The sequence below is a fragment of the Pavona decussata genome, unplaced genomic scaffold (genome assembly GCF_977016875.1).
Source record: "Pavona decussata unplaced genomic scaffold, jaPavDecu1.1 SCAFFOLD_602, whole genome shotgun sequence".
NCBI classification, from domain to species: Eukaryota; Metazoa; Cnidaria; class Anthozoa; order Scleractinia; family Agariciidae; genus Pavona; species Pavona decussata.
The window spans coordinates 129075-155819 of NW_028145860.1; the positions used below are offsets into that span (position 1 = coordinate 129075).

A 26745-nucleotide genomic window follows, 5' to 3' on the forward strand; every position below is an offset into this window, starting at 1 on the left:
TAATTATTCGGAAGTGCGCCTAAGGACCGCTCACAAAATTATCACTGCTTTCCAGCGCTTCTAAGATGAATGGACTTATCTCTTTAAAGGTACTCGCAAAACAAATACAGAAAAAAAAAAAAAAAAGGAAAAAATTTGGTCCAATACTAGTCCAAAGTAAAACTATAGCGTAAACAACATCATGTTAGAGACACTAATTGTCCTTAGACAACATACGCGACCATTATGAACCACGAGTTAGTGTCCTTACTAGCGAGAGTCATTTCCGTCAAACGTCTCTTATTTATTTTGTCGGGGATTTAGCTGCTGTCCGTATTATCGGGGCGTCCGCTATAGCGAGGTGTCCGCAAGGCGAGAGTTGACTGTATTTGGAAGTAATAGATCAAACACGAGGAAGAGTGTGTCCTCCGATTTCCAAACACTGAGAAGTAGGTTGGAAAAACGAGGCGCAGCCGAGTTTTTTTTTTTAATCAACTTCAAGGCGTTTGGAAATAGGAGGAAACACTCTTTCGAGTGTTTGATATAGCTTCTCAAACTATTAATAATTCTTGAAGAAATTCGAAGCAAAAGTTCACAAAATTTTATTATTATTAAGATCACATTTCCTAACCTCTTTCACGGTAGTGATTTCCTTTGTTTTATCTTCATGAATTATTAATGAGTTTGAGAAGCGTGCCTAAAGGCCGCTCACGAAATGAAATGAAAACCCGAAAGAATGTGAGCACGATGGTAAAATATGATAATGTGAGTGAGTGTTATCCAGGCAAGGACTGTTTCAGAAGTCGTCATCATGGTGAGCTTTGTTTTCCTGATTGTGTTTGTTGTGTTGATATGAAGCTTGCAAGAGTGGTTTTACAAAGGTGAATCCTTGGGTTTTTATCTTCATCACATAAAAGAAAATATAAATTTCCATCGGCTTACTTGTTTTCAGCAGGATAGCATTCTTTGTTATGAAAATACATTAGTTTGAGTTTTAGATTTTTGCTTAGTGCGTGACAGAAGGAGTACTGTTCTAAAAATGTCACGTACATGAAAACATCGATTTGCCTCGTGCTTTTTTTTTTTTTTTTTTTATGCATTAGTTTGAGTTTTAGATTTTTGCTTAGTGCGTGACAGAAGGAGTACTGTTCTAAAAATGTCACGTACATGAAAACATCGATTTGCCTCGTGCTTTTTTTTTTTTTTGCTTTTTTTGTTTTGTTTTGTTTTTTGTTTTGTTTTTTTCCGTTTTTTTTTTTTTAGGTCTGATCAGCTAACATTTAATAGAAGCGTCTATGTCAATGTGTGAAAGTTCAAATAGCCAAGGTAAACTCCAGATGTTTTTGCTGGTTTCCGGCCGCCATGTTGGTGCCCCTCGGACGGGGCACCAACATGGCGTCCCATACTAAACTCTGTAATTTTCCATGGTACAATTTCTCGAATAACTCGATTATAAGATATCTCCCAGCCCTGTGGCTTTTACGCGTTTTTTATGTATCACTCTTCTACAACATATCAATTTATTGACTTTATCTATTGAATGGTTGAGGATTTAATTTTTTTACTTGCGTGACGATGTGTGAGGTGTAAGATGGATCTGCCATCAAAAGTCTTTTCCTAATCCAGTTAGGTGGGGCGTCTAGCACGACCAACCTTTGCTGAATATGACACTTTCATTAGCATTTACATCACTAGCTAGCACGCGTTTACTGTAAAAGCACCACGGTATCGCTATGGCAAAAAAAAAAACAAACAAACAAACAAACATGTAAGTATCTCTGTTTTAAACCATGGTATCTTTACCTAACGAAACACGAGCCTCGCGCAGAGCTCAGTGTATCGACATGAAGATGAATTCTGATTCTCTCAAAAACATAGAAAGGAAGAAAGCCTACCTCAACTAAACATGTTTTATGCAAGATTTTGTATCGACTGCGCAACCTGATATTAGATCCAAATGTGTCCTACTTACCAACGAAAATTGTTCATAATTACAAAAAAAGTCAGGCGACTTTGATGAGATTTTTTTCATTTTCCGAAGCAACACCGAGAGCCGCGGCCGTTTAAAACGGTTTTCCGCTGAAAGATAGCATTATTTAACGTTATTTAAGTTACTAAGGAAAAACAAAAAGCTGGTAAACGGAAAAACTGGAAATCGAATTTTAAAATCATACTAAAGCCAAAACTATAACCTGAAAACCTTTGGAAATTGGGTACCATTTTACGAACTAGCCACTCGCACTACCCAACCAACTTTTTACCTCTTCAGGTTTTGCTCGATTATGCGCTAAGAAAGGCATCTCAAACATTTTCATTAAAGTTGATCTTGAGAATTATCCCTAAAATGTTGTCATGGGGGACATTTTCTTTTAACGAGAGATTTCGGGAGAAAACATTGTAAAAGACGGCGTTCGGTAGCGAGTTTGGTAAGCAAATTGAGATGGAACCTTTCCTAACTCAAAACATCTGTTTACTTGTTTTGCCATATCCTTTCAACTGTTCATTTCTTAGCCGATGCTTCAGGTTTTCTGAGTATATTTTTGAGTTAAGGGCAAGTAAATTAGCAATATAATATTGAATGGAAGTGCAGTTTACAGAAAAATACCAAATACCAAATATGTTTCGTGAATAAACGCCAACACAGAACTGAAGTTGACTACGTTTTTGGTAACGCAACGCAATCACTTGCTCGTCCACTTTGAAATAATACACGGTGAGCTCATCGGTGTATCAAATTGACAGGAATTAAGCCAGTTCTTCCTCCTATAAATCAGACCGAGGGTTGAGTGCTGTTTCTTTCATTGTTGTCGTTATATACAGCATGATGAAAACTACAATCAAATACAAAATTCTTAACATAGTAACGTGACAATTAATCCAAAATTGATCAAAATAGGGATCTTTGTTCTTCAAACCCAAATAGTTGCAATCCATTTGAAAAGAGGTAATTAACTTATTATGAAGAAAATGACAAGTAAGTAGTTGCAAGGTCTTCAATACCACATATTCGCAAATCAGAGAGCTGCTTTGTAAGCTTTAGGTTAATTGACGAACTGCATGTGTGAATTTTTAAAGACTCTTTACTGCTGAATCGAATGAAACTGTTTATGCCAGTAGAAAGTGTCAATTTAAGGTATATACTGTCATGATTTAAACAAATCCATAATCAACTACACATACAGACGAGTCACACACCGTGACCGACACATTAATTACTCTTGTGATCTTGTCAGATCTGTGATTTTACCTTCGATTTCCTTGCCTATAAAGAATCTATGTGCCTCAATAGGTTCGTTGATAATCAAAATAACTGAATTGTCACAAAACTTGAGCCATTCGTAAAAAAACAGCTGCCTACCTCTTCGCTTCTCCGCAACGCGTGAGACACATTGAAAAATATTCCTTTGTCAAACCTTACAATAGATTTTATCTGGAACCAATGAAAAAATCGGAAAACCCTGGTACCGTTTGTTTGGTCACTATCTCCTGCGTGATATAGTCCAGTTTGTTGAGTATCTGCAAAAACGTGAGGGCTGAAAATTCAGTCAAAGTAGCTGGGGGCTTCACAGTGATATATAGTTTTTAGGGTTTCTATCAAACAGCAAGCTTACAATTTTTATTTAATAGGAACAACCGCGAAAGTTGCTCCTATTAAATACCTCCGGGGTGAAATGGTTTTCGGGGCTCGTAAAAAAAGCTAAGAAAATAAGCATTTACTCTAGACGCTGTTAATAACTTTATTTCAGCCAATCTTATATATGTAATTAAGTTACTTTTTTATAGACTACAATAAAAACTTTAATTTATTTGCAGTAAATGCCACAACGGTTTTGAAAGTCCCCACTTTCGATAAACGACTTATCAAAGTCTAAAAGAAGCGTGGACTTTTTTTTTCTGTCGGATTTCTTCCCCTTCCATAAGTAGATAATCTTAAGCAGAATTATACAGAATTATACAAGTAGCAATGAACATTATATGAACATACACACTGTACTCACTGTGTGGGAAGTCCAACACGCTTTATTTTGCCTGAAGGTTGGCAAAGCTATCGGCCTGGACTTAATCATGATAGCTAATAGGGTACATTAGGAATTCGCGCCTGAACTGCCACCTCCTATCATGAACTTTTTTCACCGATCGCCAGAAGAAGGTTATACCCCTGATTTGCTGAAGTCCCCGATTATCATTCCTCTACCCAAATGTAGTATGTTATTCTGTTTGTTGTGACGACAAACCGCCTTCTGCGAAATTGGCATTTGAGAATAAAATTTGTTGAGGATACCTCAGCACTGGAAATTTTGCCAAGTAACGGTATTAGCTTAAAATCTAGCCATTAGCGATATATATCCATAATTTACTTTTTTAAACCCCAAGAAGATTAAAGAAATGTTAATTAATTTCACACATAATCATAGTTTCTCACTGAGACCATTATTTTTCATAATAACACAGTAAATGTTTTTATTTATAACCTTACCATTAATGACAATCTTAAGTTGAGCCACCATATTGAGTACATCTCTTAGAAGGTCTTCAAGCGACTCTACTCATCACGAATTATTTTAAGGATGGTGCCTACTAATAAAGAAGTATTTTTTACTTTGTGGGAAAAGCAGATCTGAGCAAGGGCTATTGAAATCCGAAAGAAAATTGCGCGTGACCACCATTTTTTTTAAGAGATAATTAAGCAACAATAGCAGCCCATTGGCAACCATTATTCAAAAAGTAACAGTAAAATACAAAGCAACTTATGGTCTTTTCCCAGAATTAAGCTTTATTATCTCTAGAAAATGTGTGTTTACCCCAAATTTTCTTCCTAGATACAAAAGCACTTGCTATTAAGGTACTGCTTTCTCCGCATAGTCTTAAGCCGGGCAAAAAAAAAAATCCCACCCATAGGAATCTGAGTATCTCGAGATGCGCAGAACGTATGCGCAGTAACAAAAGTAGGCACCGTCCTTAAAGAAAGTAGGTGTGGCTAGTGACTACTTCTGAAAGTGTACTTCGCCACTGTAAGACTCATCTTAGAATATGAAGGAAAGGTCTAGCAGGACATGCCTGACTACCTTTCTAAAAGGCTAAAATCCTTTCGAAATAGGGCTCCACGCATCATTTGCCCTTCCACCAATAGACCTTATTCGCTTCTTTGTTTTAATGCCCCATTACAGATCATGTGACGGCACTCTAGGAAGGAGTTTTTCCTTAGAATTGGTTATATTAACGGTATCATGCTTTCTTTACTTTCCGATTGATTCTCCAAGGAAAATCACATGTTTTGTAATGGGAAATTAGCATATAGAGTGAATAAGATCTATTATGAAGATGCTTTAAGTCATTCCCAGTTTAGTAACCTGGCAGACAGGAGAGCTAAGCAGTGGAAAAAATTTACCTCTTAAATATCTCCAAGTGAAAACCCAATTAATTTCCTTCTACCTAGACCCGCAAGAAATCAAGAACATAATTACAACCTTCGGCCCGGTGCAGTGCACAGGCCTACACTCTATGGAGAGAAGAGGTTTCGTCCCAGAAAATGATCAAGTTCTTTTATTACTCTTCGCCCAATGCTAGGATGCCTATTATGTAAATGTGATTAAGTATATTAAATATCAAGAATTTCAACCTATCTAGACCGTCGGGGGGTGGAAGATTGTGCCCGCGGCAACTTTGAACCTGAATAGCTTTCTTTTTTCTTTAGTATTTGCGCAAATGGCTTGAAACTTCAGGCCCTTTTTGAAAATTTATCTGAAAACTGTTCATTCACTCTGATGTTGCCATAACAGCCATCTTTTTCAGAAAATGAAAAAAGTAGTTTTAAAATGAATAAAAAGTACTTTTTTTCTGCAACTTCTATTTTTTTATCCCATACGAGTGTTCCTTTATTACTTTTGATTTCCTTTTTGGCGCTTTCCTGAATTTTCAGGAAAAATCCAGAAATCCAACATGATGGATCCAAGATGGCCGCCATTTGACAATCATGATGTCATTTCAACGCCACCACTACTCGTTGTGGCCATCAAATGAAACATATTTGGAAATACTATCTCTCCTCCAGGAGTCATTGCCAAAGCTTTTATACTTGCAAAGTTATTGGAGGGGGCGGGAGGGGTGTGCGGGGGGATTCCCCAACTCCAGGCCCAATAAGTCAAAAAAAAGCCCGGTCTAGGGGCGCTATTCATTATATTATTACACAGTTGAAGCTGTTATAATGTAATCTTAGAAACATGCATATTACCCTTTAATTCAGTTATAGCTGACTGCAATCTGGTTAATCAACCGTCTCCTCTTCTTCACAGTAGTCTCATACTCCTCAAACTGCTTACACATGAGACTTCACAATGAGACAGAAGTGCGTAGTGAATCCGTGCCTGCTAGCCTATAGCCACCTCAGTCTTCAAAGTCTATATATTATAATTGATATAGATGGTATAGAACGTTCCAATGCATGGTATTTTTTGGCGATCTTTACATATCGATACCTTCGAAAGCCCTTTCATTAATATCAGTCTATTTCTATCACTCAAAATTAAAAAAAGAAAAAAAAAAGGATAAGCTACCTTCAGGGTTCGTTATAATTTCTGCGGAAGGGGTCCCCTCTTCAGCTTTATTCGTAGCTATAGTTTCGATCCACATTAGACCCATTTATAGACCATTGTTTTGATGTTGTGGTTTTCACCCTTTTTCTGGTTAGCAATTACCAGATAGGTGTGACCATTGTACTCAAATGAAGTCATCTCGGTGGCTCCATGAGTTGAAAACTCTTGGTATTTGGTAAACTCTATCCCGGATAAACGATATACCACTGACGTATCATTGGAATTGGCCACACCAAGGAACGTTTGACCGCACATCTCAAATGGATGCCACGAGCTGGCTTGGCGAGTGGGAATGGACTGGAATAAGACAAACTTGCTGCCATTCCACTTGTAAATGTACGAGTCAATATTGACACTACTTCCATTGTAATGGTTGGAAAAGACAAGGAACGTGTCATTATTGTTGCTGAAGGACTTCACGTCGTAGGCGCCATAAGTTTGAAGAGATTCAACATTAACAAAGCCGTGCTCTGACCACTTGTATACAAAGGATTGGACAGAATAACCCGGTTGGGTGTTAAAATGGTTGGCAAAAGCAATGAAATATTCATTTTTTATTACAAACGCCGTGCTTCCTTTAGCTCCCTTGGTTCCTATCTCCTGAAACTTTTCAAACTGGTTTCCTTTCCATTCGTATATGACAGAGTTTATGCTGAAAGTGGTGTCATCAATAAAATTAGCAACGACGAGAAACAGTCTAGGAAATATTTCAAAGAAGTTAAAACTGTTTGCTCCAGATGTTGGAATGTTTTGAAATATGACAAACTCTTTTCCATCCCACTGATAAATTGTAGAATTTAGTTGGTGTGTAGATCCATTGTAGAAATTAGCAACGGCTAGGTAATTTGTGTCAGCGATTGAGAAATAATGTATGTCGAATCCTCCGATGCTGGCTATGGTCTGGTAAAGGGAAAATTGTCCAGTTGAATCGTTCAGTTTGTAGATGTACGAGTTGGCGTTGTATCCATCAATATCACCTTTTTGGTTGGCGACGGCGAGAAACAGACTTCCATCAACACTAAACGTTTCAACAGAGCGCGCTCCTTTGGTTGCCAGATCTTGGTATTTTTCGAAGTGATGCAGACTGCTGCCACAGTCTTAATAGAAAATAAATATTAAAAACATGTAACTATAACACTGAGAAAACCACTTATGTGTTGCAGTTACTCTTCAGCAGCGTTGTTTTACGTTCTGCTGTGATGTAGAATTTGACACAAACTGAATTTTTGTCAGTTGAGTGAACATGTACTTGTGCATTTCCCCTGCCGTGCGGATGTGCGATTTTTGATCGAAAAAAGAAAATTGTTTATCTTTGATATCTGTGTTGTTCATCTTCAGAATTATACTAAAAAATCATTCAACCCAGGCTCAGATGAAGATCGGTAAATATCTACTGCTCCTGAGGGGAATAATTGTAAAATAAATTGGTAAAAAACACGTGTTTTGTCAACCAATTTCACTTGAATTTTACCGAATTTGTAATTTATATCAGATTGTCTACTTTTTTGGTTAATATCAGGTTGTTGTTCATGTATTTAGAAATATGTTTAATGCAATTCCGACATGTACGCTGTCATCGGAAATGAACAACGGAAGTACAGTTATGCAGTTGCTGTTTTTTTACCTACTGAGTGATTTCTCAGTCAATAAAGGTTTCAGGTGCCACAGTAAGAGTAGGACCCTAACCCTAAATGTACTACATCCAAAGGATCAAAACAACTTTCTGAATGGAAAACTGCCAAATTATACCTGAACATGATCGGCCATCACCAGTGTACCCTGGATTGCATGTGCAGTTAAAGTGTCCCTCGGTGTTTGTGCAGGATGCATTTTCGCTGCAGTCATGGATGTTCTTGCTGCATTCATCGATATCTTAATTTGGAATGAGATAACGGTATTAAACGTATTAGACAAGGAAAAGTTGAACTTGCCCTATAAGTAGGAGGCCAAAATAACCAGAAAACAAATGTTCGTATAAAAGTGTTCAAATCAACCCCCCAATTTCCACCAGTTTCTATCACTTATACTTTCACGGATCAGTATAACAACCCTTTGTCAGTTGATAAGACAATAATGGTATTAAAATCTCTCAACACTGACCAACAAATCATGGTCTTTTTCCCGGAATAATACGTTACCATAGCAACAGTCTAACTTGTTAAAAAAAAAAACATCCCTAATTTTTGCATTCAAAAACGAGCCCTTCTTTTATAATGGAAGTTTAATAGGCATAATCAGAGGTACCTTAAATTTTCGATAATTTAAGGTATATCTGAACAAGCCGATCGAAGTTCCATAATAAAAACGGGAGGTCACCCAGTTCTTTTTAGTTTTTAGTTCTAAGCACTTAAAAGCTAAATTAGACCTGCTGTTTGCATATTATATTGTTTTGATAAACTGTAATGCCGAGGAAATGACCATGAGTTGTTTGCCAATACTTAGGCATTCGTTTGATATGGTTATTGTTGTGTCAACGGATAAAGAGTTGTGGTATTGATCCGCCAACGTATAATGGAAGGAAAGTGCTGGGAACTGTTTTGAGAGTTCTTAAGACGCCATTACCAAATGAATAAAACTACAAACTTTTACCTGAACACAGGTGTCCATTATCAGTGAACCCTGACTTGCATAAGCAACAAAAGCCTCCAGCGGTATTTTTACAGGTTGTGTTCGTGCTGCAGTTATGGACACCGTTGCTGCATTCATCGATATCTAGATCATCACGAAACAGAAATAGAGACGGAAACTGATCAGGAAAGGACGAAATTGATTGTCTTTAATACAGAAGGGTAAGTTATACCTGAATAGCGGTGCCTACCTTGACGAATCCCGATCTACCTTAGCACAACAATCTCAATAAACTATGGAAAAAATAAAACGACGGAGCTATTGATACGTACCTAAACATGACCATCCGTCACCATGGTAGCCTTGCTTACAAGTACAGTTAAAGTACCCAGCGGTGTTTGTACAGGATGCATTTATGCTGCAGTTATGGATGCCCATGATGCATTCATCGATATCTAGGTAAGTGGAAGAAATGAAAGAGAAGTAAGATGATCGGGCAACGATGGAATTAAAGGAGCTTTGATGAATGCACTACTAGCCACAAGCATTCGTTTTACGTGATGACTAGAGGAGTTAAATTTAAACTTTGTAATAAAACTGAGTTAATACGGAAGCTCCGCATTTAAGAAAGAAAACCGGGGTGTTTGTTTTCCATGTGTCATACATGAACCTATTAAACTGCCTCCCAATAGCTAAGTGGTAAAGAACATCTGACCTGTTGAGGTCAAGGGCTAGATTGCCTCAGATTTTACCTCTATTTCTTGCTCCTGACATGAAGCTCTAGAAGTATATGTGATGCCATATTCACGCCAAGAGGTTAATGTTACTTTTATCCTTTAACGGATGTAATCACCCTTCCCCTTAGATTATATGGATCAGTGCTGTTGCTAGGGCAGCAACAAAAAATCCGTCATTGTTAATATTTAAAGCAAAAAAATTTCGACCTCGTTTTGCCTGCAATTTGGTGCCAGGAAAAAATCAGCTGTACATTTTGCTAGCTTAATACAGATACAGCTACTGTAAAACTACAAGAGAAAGAACCGGAACAAATATTTGTCATTACACTTCATCTCTCAATTTACCTTTTCCGCAGTTTTCCCCTGCAAATTCCCTTGTACACTCGCAAAGATATTTCTTGTCGCTATACCCCATAAGGCATTTTCCATCGTTAAGGCAAGGGTTGCTGTAGCAAAGATTCTGGTAACAATGAGATGAAAGCATTCCGTAAGGTAAAACTTCAGTCCCTTGCATTACCAAAGGGAGCTTACTCTCTAAACTTTGACCCAATTAAACAGGAAATTAGCCTTACAGATGTTTTCTTATCGTCTTTATCATTAGTTTTAACTTTGTATTTCGAACCTCTGTGCCCCTGTATGTCCATCCGTGTCTTGGCTTAAGATCTTCCGGGTGCTGCAAATGATCAGAATCACTCAATTCACAGGTCACTTTGTCTTGAATTGTTGGACCAATGTTAACCGAGACACATTTGCTTTCTATCACACATCGATGTTCACACTGGGTGTACCCTCCAATGCTAAGATTTATAAAAACGTGACCTTGAAGGTATTGATCCGTCTCTGTTTGGAGGAATTTGACACGTCGGCAGCCATCTACGAACAATAAAAAATGTGTTTACGTATTTCCCAATAAAACCACCCTAACATACATGCAGGCGAAAAGCTTGATAAATATTATTTCATTGCTTGTGTAAGATATTTTCCAGCCTTAACGGCGCATATTAAATTTCTTCCCTTGGGATGAGCATTTGTTTACATTTGACCAATAAAGCTAAAACAGGGTGAGAATAGTTTTTCAAACCAGCAAAAGCTTGTAAAGTAAGTAGGGTTCGATGGCAAAAATAGAAACTTGGCAGCGACTTTTATGCCCTGTTTATACACATTTCTGGAAATGACGCCAACAGCATTTTTTTTTAAATTGAAATTTATGGTAACGTTTTAATTCGTGTGACAAAGAAGAAATTTAGTCTTCCGCATCAAGTCATAAAGTCGCTGGGATTTTTAATTTAAAAAATGAAATATCGCTAAAATAAAACTTTCATGTCTCGATATTAGACATGGCATTTTTTAACGTTAATGTGAGATGTTGTTAACTAGACTTTCGTTGTGTGAAAAACAAATATAACCTCTCTAAAATCACCTGAAAACATGAACGGTTAGAAAGAAAAACATGGAAGATTTTTGCGCCCAAAATATATAAATACTTCTTAAAAAATACCTAATGATCAAAAATGATTGTCATGGTCAAATCAAATTCAGGGAAATCCTAGCTGTCAGAGATATTGTGCCATGATACATTTCTGAAAATTTCACGATCGAGCTAAAGAGCGTTTAAAAAAAAATATTAGAAAAGTTCAAATTCCGTACAGGCAGAACTCGAAATTTAGCGTTTCGGAAGCTTAACGTACGTTTTATTTTCATACGTAGAAATAAAAAATAAACAAAAAAAGGCCTCAAATATAAATACACTAGTAAGGTTGAAAAATTAAACAGGTGCTGAAATTTTGCACGACCAAGAATGAATGTTGTTGAGGTCTTGTCTGGTTACCAATAGCTATATTATCAGCAGGAATAACTAAGGCCTCTTCAAAGGTTGTGGTGCAATGTGTAATTAACAGAAGGGTTTTGCAGCACGCATTTAAAATGTAATTCATGTGAAAAACAAGATGGTTTTCCAATTAAGCGAAAATGGAAAGACTATTTTCTGCCTTGCTAGCTTATTGTATGCAAAGTGGTATTTGCTTCAATTTGCACAATGCAATTTGTTATTCATTGTCTACGATAAGATTAAATTTCCACTACAGCACGCCTTGCAATAGATATTATATCTCATGGTGGAATGAAAACTTTTAAATCTGCGTTTTGCTTTTTCAAAAGACGGGAAAATGTGTTCCATTTTAGTGAGTTTCCGCTAAATAGGAAAACCCTGTTTGGTTTAAAACGGTGACTTGAGAGTAAAATTAAAAGGTAATTGAGAGGGATTTGGCTGAAAACGTCGTTTACACGTGTAAAGAATGCACATTAGGTATAATGTGCATTGTATGTCATACCAATAAGTAAGAAACCTTATTCTTGGTCAATTTTAAATTTGTTCCAGGGAGAGGAAGAAAATTTTTCGGAACTACTGAAAATATATTTAAATAACGGGCTTACAAATAAAGTATTGTCTTAAATAAATCGGCACATTAATAATAATAATAATAATAATAATAATAATAATAATAATAATAATAATAGTAATAATAATAATAATAATAATAACTTTATTATTGTGTCACAAAAGGAATGTAGCCGAGGGGAAAAGTCCCATCTACTAATAGTGGACACCTAACTAAATAGCCTATTAAATTCTAGCTAAAAAAAAAACTACAATATATTGTACTTTATATCGTAAACCATATTAAATTTTAAAAATTTCATACATCAATTGTAAAACTCATGTAAACGACAGTCATTCTCGGCAAAGGTTGCAGCCTCGACAGTTACTCACATTTGTAGCTTGGGCAGTAAGGTCCTAATTACGTATGACTCTTTTAATTATGATACATGATATGTCATATAGAGGAATAGAAAAGTTTGCAAGTTTGTTCAATTTACTGAACAAATAACATATCTTAGGCAGTACAAAGTTCCTGTAGTATTATACCATAATATTATTTCACATATTTGTAGAATTCAGGCTAATATTTACGCAGTCGTTCTATTAAATGCGAACAGTAAGAATTACTACACCTAAGCGTCAAGACGGAAAGACATTAAAATCATTTTGGTGCTTGTATCCGGTAACCCCAGCTGAGCTGCTACTCTCCCTTGGCGCTTTATTTATAAACTATATTGCTTATTGTTCGTGGGAGCCATTGGGCCCTAGTTCAGGTAGAGTTCTAACTTCCTTATAGCACTGTATAAACTAAGATCACAAACATTGTAGTTAGTAGTTAGGATGTTAGGCTGGGTCTATAGCTATACGCGTACTAAAATAAAAGACTTAAGGGCAGAACTTGGTGGAGAAAGGAATTCCTTCAGTTGACCATTACTTCTGAGAATGCCCTCTTCTTAGACTTGACTATAGCTCAAACAGGCGCGTTTACAATTTTTGTAGTTTGAGTGAGTTTGTAATAGATCCTGAACAAGCTGATTGAGTGAATAAACAAGACTAAAGAGACACCCCCCCCCCCCCCCCCCCGTTTCCTCTCCCTTGTGCCAAGTGAATGCCCAACATATTGAAATAAGTCTATTCACTCAGGTGATAATAGAGATTCTGTTTATCTGATTGGTCGAGTATTGTGTCATATCCTGCTAAATGGCCGCTTAACGATTTGTTGATGTTTCTGTGGAAGAAGTAAATAGAATGAAAAAAAAAATGCAATTCCGAAAAGCACTAAAGATGCAGTTAAGTCCGGGGTGACACTTTTCGAAGGCAAGATATGAAATTTTCCTCATTGTAATTAAAAAAAAAAAAAAAACCTTGTAAATTGCACTGGAAATGTTGTCAGTGTAGATGGCTTGAAATGAAAACAACAAATTAAGTTAAATTCGCGCAAGATTTTATTTATTTAACAGAATGATTTTACCAACAAAACGAATTTAAGACAGAATTTGAAGGCATGGAAGTAAACAAGATGACTTAAAGTGTCTCTGTAGGTTTTACGTTTCAGTGAGGAGAACAGGCGGCAGTTTTTTTAATCTGAAAACTAGTTTGTTGTCGGTTCAAGAGGCTCCCGACCGCCATCTACTGCGACAACCATGTACTTGTTTAGCGAAGAAAGTTAATGACTTAATTCCTACCTGAAGCAGCTTATCTGCGAGGGATATTTATAAAAGTCCGTTAACCGTCGAACCATCAACAAGAAATTGTGCGATAAAGTGTTATCGCAAACACTTGTGATCCTCGAGTTTTTACACCAAGCCTGGTTCATATCCATCTATCTTGGTAAACTTGTCGGAGAATATTCCAATATTTACTTCGTCTTCGGCAAATAATTGTTAAATGTTTCATCAAGTTGCCAAATAGGTGTATATACTGACTAATGTACATGACGTAAATATGTACGTTGCAATATCTATCTTTACTACGATAGGAGTTAATATCTTGGTTGAGCTACAGTTTTTTTGACGGATTGTTTTATATATTTTGTTTGAGTTAACATAGTAAATCGTTGAAACTGTTCTGGAAAACTTTTAAAGTTTGTTGTATAAATTCAGAGGTAAAAGGATGAACCATTATCTGTACGATGTACAGAAATATGTTGCTTAAAATGAAATGTTATAACTTTGGTAACCAATATTTGGTCAGAAGATGCTATAAATGACAAATTTTCTCTGGTGATATAAATGACATTCGTAAAGACACAACATTTTTTAGGAAAATGGGTTTATCCATTTATTTAAATGCTAAAAGGATGTTCGGTTGAAAGGTATAACTCCAACCTTTGGTCGCAAAATGCTTTAAATGCGAAATTACAATGACAAATTTGCCCTGGTCATTGTAAATGCAAGGGACGTAAAAACCGATTAACAATTTTGTAAAAAGTAAAAAAGAAAAAAACAAACAGCGTCTATTTGAATGCTGTGTTTTGAGTGTTTACACTTTCATGATGTTGTTTATGTTGCTGCACCTTTCTACCACCTGTCCACAGTTTGGTGAAATACTTGAACAGAGACATCCATGTACGACTGAACTTTTTGTTTTTTTTTTTAAGTAATAGACCATCGAAATTTGCACTAAAATTTTTCATTAATAAAACCTACCTCCCTGCATCAAAAAGCGGAGTCACTCAGAAAAAAAAGAGAGAAAAATACGACTCTAAACGAACGTTAAACGTGCGCCTGGACGCTAATAAGTTTCGTTTTTTTCGAAACGAATCGATAAAAGAAAATCTCCTCATCCTTTATTATTGTTGTAAAGATTTTTCTTTTTTTCTTAGGAAATCCTAAGTCTTTTTCATTTTCAATAGTCCAACCAGCAAGAAAAAAAAAATTGACGTTTTTGACAGTGTATAATCACTGGCATTTTTGAAAGCTTACAGAATGTAAGTCTAGCGACGCCTTTATCTCTTGAAGCTAAAGGCAATTGATATCTTTACGGGAGCAGGGATGGCGTAGTAAAAACGCTCGCCCCTTATCAATGTGGCCCAGGTTCAATTCCCGGACTCGCATCAAATTTGAGTTGAGTTTGTTGCTGGTTCTCGTCCGCTCCCTCTCTTCAAAACCAACATTTCTAAAGTCAAATTCGATCTAGAGACTGTGCCGCAATTACTGCTATGCGCTAAATACATAGACAATTAAAGCAAGTGATTTTTCTCACCTTCACGGGCATACGTGTTGTATTCTAGCCAAACCAGCCAAAGCAAAGAGACCAACAGTAAGTCAAAAGTGGAAAACGAACGGCCTTCCATACTTGAAGTTAGACGATACCAATCCTTGACCCTGTAGATTAAAGACCAAAAATAACATGCGTGGGTCACCACTGAATACCGAAGACTCTTTAGCAATCAATTATTTATCAGTAACAGGGAGTAGAAGAAAATGAATTTCAAGCATAGCAATATATGTTAGTACACCTGTCGCAATACGACGCCAATTTATAGTCGCAATAAAAGGTTTCCACTGGTGTTCCAAACCTACAGCAGAGTGCTCTCCGGGACGCCTCTTAGTAGAGAAGAGAAAGTTGAAAGAAAATAACCAAGGGGTTAAATTTATCAGGGCAGGGACAGTGTAAAAAACAAGAATGATAATAACAAAGTGAGGGTTTAAGGTAGGTTCAGTAGCTAAACTTTCACTCGTTCTAGAAGAAAAACTTATAGTTATTTTATAGTGACGCATATAACGTAAGATGGACACTAAAAGAAAACGTTTTTGTGCTTGTAAATATGCATACTAATTAAAAATCAATCACAAAATATATCTTAAATATGAATAAAACTCCGCGTTGTTCCTTCTAAATTGTTAATTTTATCTTCGTACAGATAGATAAGCAGGGTCCGGACGTACTAGGCGAATTTTTGTTTATTTTGCAAAAATATTTGTCATCGATTCCGTTCTACAAAGTGCGCACGGTTTTTATTTATTTATTTATTTATTTATTTATTTATTTATTTATTTATTTTTCAGTGTTTGTTTCTTGTTTTTTTCAAAAGACGCACCGAACTTCAAAGAACGCTATCGTCCTGCCTTGAAGCTGGACATATTTTTTTTTAACAAGCGTAAAAACTGTAAGATTTTAAAATTTGCAGGCGTTAATCTGAATGAAAATGTCAATCAAGTTAATTTGATCTTCCTTTAAAGAGTCTATTCAGGCAGAAGCCCGCCAAAATATTTAATTTTTGCGCGGCAATCGAGTTGTGAAGATGGAGAACGGCGAAGACTACAAAATATCCCAAAGACGTGAATGAGACACTCCTTGTTCTTTTTAAATTTTAAATTCCATCCTGGTTACAGATAGCTAAGGATTGAAACTTTTGGGAGTAGCTTTGGAAAACTCGGAGATTCAAGTGTTATGTTATAGCAACTTAGAATAACAATAAAATATACCAAACAACGAATTATAACATAACGCGCGTGATTCCCTATTTCATTCCTATTGGCGTCATCATGGTACGTTTCTCAACATAAGCACGGCCGTGCGTCCAACAGATGACGTGTGCAAATCAGATGGGAAGCGCGCGCTATATGTTATGAAAAACGTTTTACAGAGAGACAACACTATGAAAAATATATGTTAATAGGAGCTTGTCGTAGTTTAATGAAATGTTTAGATTAAACCCATATACGAAAGTTAGTCCGAAGAACATCCTGCAGTACTCAATATTTGAGTCAACAACCAGGAGAAAGATGTAATACGTAATATTTCGGTTTAATTCAAAACTATTATCAAACGATGGATAATTTTACAAACAAGCGTAGCTTATATATATTACAAGAAATACAAAAATCACACGGCTAATTTTGTACAGAAATAAACATAGCAGGGAATCATAACAAAGTTCTATGCAAACAATGACAATTCCTCAGTGGCTTTAATCCCGGTGTTCAGGCAGGGTTTGGCAGTTTTAATATAAAGGGGTTCCAAGAAACAGTGCTGATAGAAATTACTGTTGGTCGCAAGAATTGAAGCATTGCGCAGTATAGCATTGTGGATGTGATGGTTAAGTTTGACATCACGTCTTTTGTTGTTGATAGCATTATACAGGTTGTGCAATTCAACAAAGTGGCTAAATTGTTCGCAACTTTGTAAGTGATAGTGCTGAGTTGTGATCAGTAATTCCGTGTTCATCAAGACGGAGTATAAGGCAGCGATCCGTTTAGCCGATATAACGCGCTTCGCATCCCGGGCGCTGAAGTTGATAGATAGCATGCGACTTGAGGTTGAACGGGATGGGATCTTTTGTGCTACAAAAAGATGATAGCTTTCTAGTCTTATATAGGACATTGAAATAAGCCTTATCTTTGCAGCATCGTTTTAATTTGCAAATCAACTTATTCATGATTGCATCGCCAGCGTTACTCGCGTACGGCACTTGTACCCATATGGTTTTCGCGTCAGCGTAATTTTTTGGATTTATTGAAGGTGTCAGTGCTGCTGTGTCGTTTTTCTTGTGCAAGTTTAAACTGGCGTAAGAGCGCATAAGCGACGTGTTTGGGAAAACCATTCCAGGATAGGAATTTCTTTATCGTTGAGACTTGACGTTGCAGGTGTTTTGCAGTGGTGCAAATGCGTGCAGCGGGGTTGTAAAAAACTCTCACCCAAGCAATTTTCCTAAACCATGGAAGACTGTACATTGTAATAACTTGTCATGACTTTACTAGCCTTGGGGCGTGTTTACACTTTCATAATGTTGTTTATGTTGCTACACCTTTCTAACACCTGCCCACAGTGTGATGAAATACTTACTAAACTAAAAGAAAACCTGGGACTGATAAGTTTCGTTTTATCTACTAATACGACAAAAAAATCGATGTTTCACTTTTTTTTGTTTTTGTATTGATTGTAAAGATTTTTCTTTTTTTCTAGGAAATCCTGAGTCCTCCTCATTTTCCTGCTATTAAAGAGGCTATAAATAGTTCAACCAGCAAGAAAAAAGTATATTGACATTTTTGACAGTGTTTAGAGGATGAATTAACCACCACTGGCATTTTTGAAAGTTTATAGAATGAAAGGCTAGTGACGCCTTTTTCTCTTAAAGCTAAAGGCAGTTGATATCTTTACGGGAGCAGGGATAGCGTAGTGAAAACGCACGCCTCTCATCCATGTGGCCCAGGTTCAATTCCAGGACTCGATTCAAATGCGAGTTGAGTTTGTTGTCGCTTCCCGTCCGCTCTCTCTCCTCAAAACCAACATTGCTAAAATCAAACTCGATCTAGAGACTGTGCCGTAATTACTGCTACGCGCTATGTACATAGGCAATTAAAGCAAGTGATTTTTCTCACCTTCACGGGCATACGTGTTGTATTCCAGCCAAACCAGCCAAAGTAAAGAGACCCACAGTAAGTCAAAAGTGGCAAACGAGCGGCCTTCCATACTTGACGTTAGACGATACCGATTCTGGTCCCTGTCGATTAGAGACCAAAAATAACATGAGTGGGTCACCACTTAACACCGAAAACTCTTTTGCGTTCAATTATTTATCAGTAATAGGGAGTAAAAGAAAATGAATTTCAAACATAGCAATATATGTTAGTACACCTGTCTAAATATGACGCCAAATTTATAGTCGCAAAAAAAAAAAAAATTTCCCAGTGCTGTTCTCTCAAAGCGCTCAAGTGGACGTCTCCCAGTAAGGAAGAGAAGGTTGAAGAAACTAACCAAAGGGATCAATTTATCAGGGCAGGGACGGTGTAAAATACAAGAATAATAATAAAAAAAGTAGGTTCAGTTTCTAAAATGCCATTCCTTCTAGAAAGAAAAACTTATACTTGATTTATAGCAACGCATATGACGTAAGAAGGACACTAAAAGATAACTAATTTGTGTTAGTAAATATGCATACTAATTAAAAATCAGGTACAAAATATCCCACAGAAATGAATAAGACTCCTTGTTGTTCCTTCAAAATTTTAAATTTTATCTTGGCTTCCGGGAGATAATTAGGAAATACCAGGCGACCTTTTTCTTTATTTCAAAAAATATAAATCATCATCAATTCCATTCTATAAGTTTCTTTCTTTTTTTTTTTTTACCAAAATTTTGTCAAGCCGCACCGAACTTCAAAGGCGCCGTCGTCCTGCCTTGGAGCTGGACCAATTTTTTTTTTCAAGCGTAAAAACTGTGAGAATTTACGATTTACAGGCGTTAATCTGAATGGACTGAATGGAAATGTCAATCAAGTAAATGTCTTTCAAAGAGTCTATTTAAGGCTGGTTTCCATATGATCGCGGATCGCAGATCGCAGATCGCAATATGGTCTGCGATCGTCTGCGATCATCGCAGACGATCGCAGAAGATAGAACCATGTTCTATCTAAAGGCTGGTTTCCATATGATCACGGATCGCAGATCGCAATAAGGTCTGCGATCGTCTGCGATCATATGGAAACTACTTCTGGGATCGTCTGCGATCCTGCGATCGTGATCGCAGACGATCGCCGAAGATAGAACCATGTTCTATCTCCTGCGATCGTCTGCGATCTGCGATCTGCGATCTGCGATCGTCTGCGATCATATGGAAACCAGCCTTTAGATAGAACATGGTTCTATCTTCTGCGATCGTCTGCGATTACGATCGCAGGATCGCAGACGATCGCAGAAGTAGTTTCCACATGATCGCAGACGATCGCAGACCTTATTGCGATCTGCGATGTGCAATCCGCGATCATATGGAAACCAGCCTTATTTAGGCAGAAGCCCACCACAGTATTTAATTTTTGCGCGGCAATCAAGCTGTGAAGATGAAGAACGGCGAAGACGACAAAATATCCCATAGAGATGAATAAGACTCCTCGTTGTTATTTCTAAATCTTAAATGTTATCCTGGTAACAGATAGATAACTTTTGGGAGTAGCTTTGGAAAACCTGGAGATTCAAGTGTTATGTGATAGCAACTTTGAATATGAATAAAATATACCGCACAACTAATTATAACATAGCGTGCGTGATTCCCTATCTAATGCTGGGGCGTGACGACGCTTCTGAAAAATAGGGTTTTAACTGACGATTTCTCGCTCTCGTTATGGAAGATTGTGCATGTTGTAATAACTTATCATGACTTCACTAGCTTTGGGACGTGTTTACACTTTCATAATGGTGTTTATGTTGCAGCACCTTTCTAACACCTGTCTAGAATATGAATAAATTAGAACATGGTCACACCAACTCAGCCAATGAGTGCCCAGTATTTGTGTGCTCTACGTCCCATAAACTGTCTTAATTATGTAAAGAGGTGGGGGTTTTGAAGCACAGGTAAATGGTGAAGTAAAATAACTTCTCATTAGTATGCTCTATATAGAGCATACTATTTTTTTTTTTCCTTTGTCTAAAAGGCTAATTAGTATGCTCTATATACAGCATACTAATGAGTATACGGAGCAAGGGGACGGGTACGGGTACGGCTTGTCATCACCTCTCATGAGTTCCAATATGAATCTTGTAAGCCAGTAATTTACCTCTTCCACGGGGGTGGTGCCTAAATCAACTGGAACGGACCTATACTCTTCTCCAAGGATTTCAATTGATGTGTTTCGGTATTCATCCCAGGCTCGATAGACGTTTACCGACCACGCGGTATTCTGTCGAGTTTTCTTTCGAATTCTCTCTCATTGTCTTTGCTCAATTCGTTCACTGTGTTAGGCTTTTGAAAACATGCACTTTTATCGAATTAATCTCCCAAGCACTCGGATATGTCCACGGTCTCAAAAGAAAGCACAGGCAGCCCAAGCTCAATATCAGGGAACCGTTAGTTACAAGGATTTATATGGGAATACAACGGATTTGTGTAAAATGGTAGAAACAAACATTGTTTTGTCAATAAAGTCAACTTACCCTACTCCTTGTTGTATTCTTTGTCATTTTCCAGCTTTTCAAGCCGATTCGAAGCGATTTCGGTGAGTTAGCGTCATTCGGGTTTCTACTGCTAAGTGTAACGAAAGGCCGAACAGTATTTTAGCCATGCCCGAAGCACGAAACGGAATAAATCCGTTGAAATCATCCCTAGTGTCCCAATTCCTTCATAGAATCAAAGTAGAGATGCATAACTATCCTGCCAGCGCAACTCTGACTCAACTGAAGCTGCATAACGTTTGCTAGAAAGATTTTCTTTCAAGTCAGATTGCGAAAGAGGCGCGGCCGGAACGCCATGGACACATTGAACGTTCGAACAGCACGCTGGGTAACAAAAGCAAAGTTCCGTACTATTCCTTGACCTTGATTTTTTGTTTCTTCCGAGGTCTCAACGAAGCGTATATAAAGAGAATCCATTCTACATTCTCTCCCCTTTATTGCACAGCCGAGGTTAGGTGCGATGTTAATTGGCAACCTTTTTGTCACTCCTCTCACCGGCTCTTGTCTTTACTCAACTTCCTTGCGGCCTCTATCAGTGGTTGTTTTTCCCACTTTCCCGCCCTTCAATACCTCCCCCCCTTCCCCTCATTTTCTTTCTTCCTTCTGAGAGCGTCCTCCAGGTCTCCCATTCTAATTATAGGAATACAGGTAAGAATGATGAGATCGATGAAAATAGTTCGCTGTTATAACACGCGCGAAAATGGAGATACATTATGGATTTTAGTCTAATTTTAATCCAAATACTATACACTATGGGTTTTGTTCAAATTGGCAAAAAATGTCCAAGTTGACAGAAGCCAGCTGGTAATGAGTGTAACTGCGCTGGACAGGGAAGCAACTCAGCAAAAGCAGGCATTTAACCTAACACGTCGAGCCCAGTTTTTCAAATCAGGAGTCATAACCCACCATTTAACCGGCTGTTAAATTATCCCTAATGGTTAAGTTATCATGGAAAAAAAAAAACGCCACTAAACTGAAGGACGCAACTCCTTACACAGATGGTATTGATCTGTGCGGAAAAAAAGGAGAAATTGAAAACTGCCCTATAGCAAAAATGGGGGGAAGGGGGAATTACGGTTGAAATTTGGAAGATAGCGTAATTTGAAATGAGTTTAAAAAATGTATTAAATGAAATTACGGAGCACCTTGGGTTGGTTATGTGTCTGGTATTCTTCTTTTCATTATTTTCAATCACCTTCAAATATCAAATTTTCTTAAATATATTGTGCCATGGACTACAATCTAATGGAGGCATTTTTGATCGAATGAAATCTCGCCAAGATAATTAGTAATAAACTAAATAACAAATAAAAACAGATTAAAGCAAGTTTCAGCGATGTGAAGTATAAAGGACCAGAATGCCCCCTTTAATCAGAATTTAGATCATCTAAAAGGGAAGGTTGACACTGGATATTACCCAAGTCATAAGACCCAAGGTCTGTCTTATATAAAGTACCCAAAATCAGGGTAAGGTGCATTTCTGGACATAAGTGAAAGTGGGGCTGGCGAATGATGTATTTGAATTCTGGAACTTGCTGTGAAAATATTAAAATTGTTGCGGGGAATATTGGTTTTAAAGATACATGGTACGAAATTTTGCAAAATTATTTCATGGCGAAATAACCGATAAAAAATATGGACTCTTGGACTTGACAAGAAACTGTCATTCAAAGAAAGGGAAATTTTTAGCGATAAATAACCTGTGGTAGAATGACAGTTTTTTTGAAATTCCATCTCCAAACTTGCCATATCACTGTTATGAATACGGAAGTCTAAACATTCTGGCTGCATCGTCAGGTCGTCTTCGGCGATCTTAGTTTCAAAGTCGTGGCTCTTCAGCGTTTGGCTGTCAGTTTTACACTGTAATTGGAAAGCATCGGTAGGAGATATCGATGAACCGCAAAAAACCAGAAGCTAACATCTTGAAGCCAGAAAACTTGCATGGCGTAGCAAGGCATGTGCGTGAAGGTGACAAGTGAAAGAAACATAATATACATTTGCAATTCAAATATCAAAGTATCAATGCTGTTTATCCAAAAGTTTTAACGTTTAGTTGACAATTTGGGGCGTGTAGAAAAAAGGCAACAATGAAGAACTAATTGAAACCCAAAAAGAAGAAAAGAATTTGTTGTTCTTTTTTTCAGATGACGATTGGATAAGAAAACAACTAATAAAAAGCCACAACTAAACGTAAAAAAAACAAACACAAAAAGGAGAAGGAGAAAAAAGAAACATTGCGATAATAGTCATCTGAGGCTTGTATCTGCTAATTGTGAACGCACGTATTAAAAAACCGGTTTTTAACATAAAAAGTGTAACAATTATTCTGCTAAATCGCGCTGAATATGGCCTCAAATCAGGGGAGATTAAGCACGACAATTGTGTTATTATACATCGCAAAATCACAGTTTTATTACAGAAAAGCTGGGAACGATCCTTATTTTTCAATTTTTCTCCCCGAAGTACGAAATTACGTATATCACAGGACATCTGTTGACCACAGGCCACGAATATTCAACACACCACGACCATGTTTGGGCAGTGTTCCAATGTATTAAATAATAACATGGTATATTGGTACCCGCTTCAAGCATTATTTGAACAGTTTTTAGTAGATTTTGTTTAGATGTTCTGGCGTAAGAAATCGCTGGATATTCTTATTCGGTTTAGTTGCATATTCCAGCGCGGAGAATAGTCCTGTGAAGGCAGCAAAATACAACACAACTCGAAAGAATCTACGATACTTCATACCAAAACGTCCAAAAAGGTAATGTTGCTCGAGATTCCACCGCGAAGGTTGAAGATTGCCTTCAAGTATTCTTTCATTTCCGTTATTAATGCATTTGTAACTCAGGATAGGTGATCATCGTGCAGCATGTTAGCAGGCTGACGCACTCGCTTTTTTCGTTATTCCCAAGCGTGCATCTTAACCCTAAAGGCTGCAAAGACCATCGTAGGCCTACTCTGGGACCTTAACTTGCCGTAACTTTGGGCAACTTAGGGCGATTTAAGGCGACTTAAGCAAAACACACTAAAATTGAAGCGATTTTAAGCGACTTAAAGCGATTTAAGGCGACTTACGCCGAATTCAGGTGACTTAAGGCGATTTTGGGCGACTTAAGGAGAATTTTACACATGGTGGAGTGAGTAAGCTAGACTGTTGCCCATGTATAGTTAGGCCTATTAATATACCACAGTGTACAAATACAATTAATTTGCCTTGTTTAGGTCCCACATGGATATGGAACCCTTAACCTTAATGGCAAACAAGATCTGCTTGCCTGTGAATGATTTTTTTTAATCCACCAATCAGGGAACCAGGCCTTAAAATGCATATAGCTGTTAAGATTACTAAGTAATTACCCAGGCTCCATCATCACAAAGATTTCAAGTCCTTAGTACAAACACCCGAATTCAGGCCCAGAAAGGCCTTAAATATGACCTTAACTAACACGCATAGACTTGAAAAAAATGTGTCCAAGAAAGGAAATAAAATATTGCTTGGATTGTTATTATGCAAGCATTATGTATCAGGAAACTCCATGGGTGATCATCCCCGAAAAAATTGACAGGATGCACATTATGCCCACAAGTGATCACATTTTTTGATACATAATTCATGTATTAAGCAAGAGTATGTATGCATGTAATAAATAAGTAAAGAGTATCAAAAATCATTCAATCAATCAAGCTTATAACAAATATTAGGACCTAGTTAGAAAAAATTATTATCTTTTTATTTTTTATTTGTGTTATCCAAAATATTCCAATAAAAAGTTCACGCAGGAAAAGGTTTCCACAATTCTGTTCATGTTTTCCTTTCCATGCCTCAGTAATTGCACATAACTTAAGACTCAGCACAGTTTGAATCCATTGCTTAATTCATACCTGCTTTAAAACACGTATTAATACCATATTTATTCGATTAACCACCCTGAGCACTTAATTGTGGGACCATGAGGGGCATTTTAAGAGAATAACAAGACAAGAGATAACTGGGGATTACAAGTTTATTTCGCTTAAGCAAGACACAAAAAGTGGAAAATCTAACATAAACAATATAAAAGTTCTTTGAGTATCGTATCTAAAACTGATCTTAGTTCATGCTGGGCTAGTACAGAAATGTATTTTGTTGGGAGGGGGCGGGGTGGGCTCTTATTTGAGGACAGGCTCTCATTTACTTCTTGGGATTTCAGGGTTGGCGCTTATTCGAAGTGGGTACTTATTCATAGGTGGGCAGTTTATCGCATAAATATGGCATACTGCCAAGAAGGCTTCTTGGTGTGCAAGAGTGTCGGAGCCATGCCAGTGAAAGAATATTCTTGTACCATTAAGTTAGGGTTTCTGTTAAAATGGGTAACAACCAGGTCTTTGATGTTTAGAAAGGGTCCTCAAACCCAGCTTTTAAGTTCTCACATTTGTATGGGGGAATGGTTGATGGAATTATATATAATATTATGACCATCAGTTGAGTCACTTACAGAGATCAGTAACCCAATCAACACACTATTATGGACAACAAATTCATATTTGTTTTTATTGAAATGGGGAAGTTTATCCTCTGGGGGAAACTTGAGCTTTTTCTAACCTAAGCGATTTTTTAAAGATCGGCCGGGGCAGGGGGGGGGGGGGGGTTGGTTGGGGGCTCCCATATAAAAGTAAAAGGGATAAACTCAAAAAGTTTGAAAAGAAGCCCTAAAAGGTATCAGAAATCTGTTTGGTGGGCATGATCTGAGCAATTTTTTTTATCGTTTTATTTAAGAAATACCAGATCAATTGATTGACATTTGCTGCCTGACATATTTTTTGGCTCATTACCCTAAAAGCTACCACAACGTATCTGATGGAAGTAATTTTAGCTTTCGACACCCTAAGGGGTATCAAACCACAAATATTAACTCCTAAAAGGTATGGCAATCACTCCCTGTCAATTTAAAATGAGATTCCCCTCCCCCTGCCGGAGGTATTTAAGGCGACTTAAGGCAACTTTAGGACGGTGCCTACTATTGTTACTGCGCATACGTTCTGCGCATCGCGAGATACTCGGGTTTCCTATGGGCGGTGCCTACTAATACAGATAAAGTTTTTGCGCAGTTTAAGGCTATGCGGAGAAAGCAGACCTTTAACAAATTCCTTTGGTATCTCAAAAGAAAATTGGGGGTTACCATGCCTTTTTCAGAGAAAATTAAGCTTCAATTTGGGAAAAAATCCCATGCATTGCTTTATATTTTGGCGCTTTTTAGGGATATCGTTGCTTAATTATCTCTGAAAAATGTGTGGTTACTCCCAATTTCCGAGAGGCCTTGCTAAGATCTGCTTTTCCCGCATTGTCATTAACCGCACAAAAATACTTCGGTATTAGTAGGCACCGTCCTTTAGGCGACTTTAGGCGACTTTAAGCGACTTAAGGCGACTTAAGGTCCCAGAGTAGGCCTCATCGTGGCCATCTCGATAAAAAGAAATCATGAATGCTGGCGTTTAGGAATAGTGCATCCTTCTGCTACTGCACGTAGGTTTTGCGCAAATCCGGGTTGTGCAAAACCAACCGATATTTAATTGCGCAGTTTATGACTCAAAATGCAGAAAAAGTAAAAATG

The 26745-nt window shown here is 37.4% G+C and overlaps 1 protein-coding gene across 1 annotated transcript; it reads right to left on the bottom strand.

The window, feature by feature from the left end:
• Positions 1–6087: 6087 nt before the first annotated feature.
• On the bottom strand, positions 6088–15590 carry LOC146449187 (uncharacterized). The gene is made up of 7 exons (XM_085101385.1): positions 15462–15590; positions 10500–10750; positions 10223–10337; positions 9473–9595; positions 9162–9284; positions 8322–8444; positions 6088–7669 (listed from the first exon to the last, which is right to left on the bottom strand). Exons 1-7 carry the CDS (start codon positions 15550–15552, stop codon positions 6609–6611), a joined length of 1887 nt encoding a protein of 628 aa, XP_084957511.1. The 5' UTR covers positions 15553–15590; the 3' UTR covers positions 6088–6608.
• Positions 15591–26745: the final 11155 nt, after the last annotated feature.

What these genes read in the sequence shown, in the direction of transcription:
- LOC146449187 (XM_085101385.1), bottom strand. Translation starts at nt 15,552, where the DNA reads ATGGAAGGCCGTTCGTTTTCCACTTTTGACTTACTGTTGGTCTCTTTG. An exon ending in AGGGGAAAACTGCGGAAAAG is followed by an intron (nt 9,596 to 10,222) that starts GTAAATTGAGAG and finishes CCACTTACCTAG; the next exon opens with ATATCGATGAATGCATCATG. An exon ending in TAATGGACACCTGTGTTCAG is followed by an intron (nt 8,445 to 9,161) that starts GTAAAAGTTTGT and finishes TTCCAAATTAAG; the next exon opens with ATATCGATGAATGCAGCAAG.